The sequence below is a fragment of the Vigna radiata genome, chromosome 5 (genome assembly GCF_000741045.1).
Source record: "Vigna radiata var. radiata cultivar VC1973A chromosome 5, Vradiata_ver6, whole genome shotgun sequence".
Classification (NCBI taxonomy): Eukaryota; Viridiplantae; Streptophyta; class Magnoliopsida; order Fabales; family Fabaceae; genus Vigna; species Vigna radiata.
In genome coordinates this window covers 1,442,209-1,445,584 of record NC_028355.1, presented here as the reverse complement: position 1 = coordinate 1,445,584, position 3,376 = coordinate 1,442,209, and the positions used below count along the sequence as shown (strand labels likewise).

The window sequence follows — 3,376 nt, the reverse complement described above, 5'->3', positions numbered from 1 at the left end:
TATACTTTGGGTTTATTGATTCAATGTTTCGATTGGAAACGAGTGAACGATGAAAAAGTTGATATGAGAGAGAATAATTGGATCACTTTGTCAAGGTTAATTCCTCTTCAAGCCATGTGCAAGACCCGCCCACTCTACGCTCAACTTTCCTCAAATTAGTTCCTTTTTTTTTTTTCTTTTTCTTTCCTCAAATTATACTCCATCCTTCCACTATGCAACTGTCAGTTATCCATTTCCAATAATCTTCAATGTATTCTTTGTTATTCTTATATCAAAACTACAACTTTTATGGTCTACATTTTCTGCATTCAATTAGGGTGGATCGTGATTCTAAAATACTTACATAGTGCTCTTTAAATTACCTTCTTCTTTGTTTAACTAAATCAGTATATATATCATTGTTGCATTTAAAGTCTGGTAAAAAGAGAACATGAAACAAGGCGTCATGTGGCCATTATTTGACTAGAAGATGTTATATATCAAAGGATTCTAACTTATTTTGTGGATTTGGTGATAAATTATGTATTACATTTTAAATTTATAATGTATATATATATATAAGGGTTTAGGTATTTCTTATAGCTACAACATTTATATGTCATACTACTGATAAAAAAAATCTTGAGCTTTTCTAACTTGGGTAGTTATACATAATGAGTTGAACATCAGAAATGTAAACTTGTGGATACTATTCCACTAACTAAATGCCCAAAATAAAATGTTACACTGAATCAATGATCCAAAATAAGGCAGGTAAGTAAAGATGAGTTATTTGAAATTAAGGTTGTGAATGAGTGAGCGGGTTTTACACATGGCCTTCAATGGAGTTAACCTGGATGAAGTGAACCGATCTGCCTCTCTCATATCAATTTGATCCTCATTTACTCGCTTCCAGTCAAAGCATTGAATTAATAATCCCAAAGTCAACCCAACATTCTGCATAGCCAAAGTTTCTCCTGGACAAGCCCTTCTTCCCATTCCAAATGACACCAACTTCTTCTCCAATCCCTCTTCATCAAACCTCTCCGGTTTGAAACATGTGGCTTCATCCCACAATACAGGGTCTCTTTGCATGGCCCAAATATTAGCAATTATTATGGTGTTTCGTGGAACGTTGAACTCTTCAATGGTTATGTCTTCCGAGGAAACATGTGGTATTGCCAGTGGAGCATGAGGGTATAACCTAAGTGTCTCTAGGATTATCTTTCTAAGGTAAGGCAGATTTGGAAGGTCTGATTCATTTACCAAACGCTCTTTCCCTACTTTACTATCCAATTCATCTCTTGCTTTCTTCAACACCTCTGGCTGGTTCAATAAATTTGACAGTGACCACTCCAAAGTCACGGCTGATGAATCTGTCCCAGCGAAGAGCATAGCCTACAAAGCAAGTTAACCAAAGTATAAACATGTATTAATTTCACAATACTAGCTGAAGCATACATGTCACTTAGGCTAGATATACTTCAGATATACTTCTCGCATTCATGTATTTGATTGTATTATACGGGTATTCTAATGAAACCCATATAATATATTCATCTCTTGAACTATAAACATTATTCATTACGAAATCAATTGTATAAACTATCATGGTTATCTTTGAAATCAGAAAAAAAAATTCAAATTTATTATTGTAGTACTGAGAATCATTTACCAAAACAAGACCTTTGATGATTTGATCAGTATAGTACTCCGGCTGAGACTCTTGCAGATACAGAAGATGATCCATCATAGTGTTCTCTCTCTCCTTCTTGTTGCGTTGCTCGTGAAGGAGTGCATCCAAGAACGTATCGAATCTCTTGTTAATACTCTTCAGCTTCTTCTCCAGGTTCTGAAAATCGAACCACCGAAGGAAGGGCAAATAATCAGCCTTGTGGGAAACTCCCGCCAGTTTCAGCATTTCCTCCACCGTCTCTCTGAACTCCTTCGCCTCTTCCAAATCCTTCACCTGAATCTCATTCCCGTAGTACCTTTTCCCCGATATCATCCTCATCACGTTGTTATACGTCATGTCATGGAACATGGAGCCTAGCTCCACCTGCGCATACTCCATGCGTGAGGCCTTTGCCAGGGTACGCAGCAGCCTCTCCGTTTCATCTTTGCGGATTCCCGCAAAGGAGTGAATGCGTTGAGTTGAGAGAACGTCGAGTGCGATGATGCGGCGGAGGTTGCGCCAGTGGTCGCCGTAGGAGCAGGACCCCACGGTGGTGTGGTTGTAGAAGATGTGCTTTCCGGAGAGGGAGCGAGGTCGGTTGGCCAATGCGACGTCGTTTTTGGTGAAACATTCTTGGAAGGCGGAGGGCGATGAAACGATGACGGCGAGACGGGAACCGAACCAGAGGGAGAAGACGTGGCCGTGTGTTTGGGACATGCGTTGGAGGAAACGGTGGAGGGGGCGTTCGAGGAGGTTAAGGTTGCCGATTATTGGAAGAGGTGGTGGACCTGGTGGAAGGTTTTTGTGGTTTGATCTTTGGAAGAAAAGGTTGAAAGTGATAATAAGAGAAAGGAGGAAGAAGAGAAAGTATGGTAACAGGGGAAGTGTTTCCATGGATTGTTGTTTCAGTGAGTGGAGATTACAGATAGTCATTAAAGCTTGTGAAGAAGGTTGAGTTTAGGAACTAAGATGCATGAATTAAGGTTAGAGTAAGGGAACTATGAAACATTTTATATTCATTCGTACTAGAGTAAAATAATAATAAAAATGTAAATTTTTGTATATTTTTAAGAAAAAAATATTATAAATGAATTTAAAAAATTTAAGTATATAAAATAATATTTTTGTTAAGGTTATACAACTTGCAAGCAATGATTAAATAGTCAAGTAGGGTTCGAGAATTCTTTTTAGATCAATATATATATTCAGGAAAATTGAAGTCAACACTTGAAAAGCCAAGATTCACTGTACCAAAAAGGAGAAAATATTAGTCTACCAACGAAAAGCCAAGATTCACGAATTGGCAAAACACACACATATAAATATAAATATAAATATATATATATATATATATATATATATATATATATATATATATATATATATATTATACATATATATGTTATACATACAGAGACTTGCTGACTGCCAATGACAGACTTTCATGGGAATACAAGATACAAGAATGAGGGCGAAAAGGAATGGAAAGAAGATATTTTAACACAATTTTTTATTATATTTTAACAAAATATATTTATTATTTTTTGATTGGTTTTTATTGATTAATTAATGTACTGATTTACTCTAAATTTTTAAAAAAATACACCTGTATTGTATTAAAATACTTATAAAAAAGTTGTGTTAACGGATCTTTATCAAGAATATGAATGCGTGCTTTTTGATCAATTTGATGCAAATAAAATGTAATGATTAAGTTAAATT

General features: G+C 35.8%; 1 protein-coding gene across 1 annotated transcript; it reads right to left on the bottom strand.

Annotated features, from left to right (window-relative positions):
• Positions 1–598: 598 nt before the first annotated feature.
• Positions 599–2,627, bottom strand: LOC106761763 (isoflavone 2'-hydroxylase-like). Its single transcript, XM_014645333.2, has 2 exons — positions 1,655–2,627; positions 599–1,377 (listed from the first exon to the last, which is right to left on the bottom strand). The coding sequence occupies exons 1-2, from the start codon at positions 2,585–2,587 to the stop codon at positions 769–771; spliced, it is 1,542 nt and encodes a 513-aa protein (XP_014500819.2). The 5' UTR covers positions 2,588–2,627; the 3' UTR covers positions 599–768.
• Positions 2,628–3,376: the final 749 nt, after the last annotated feature.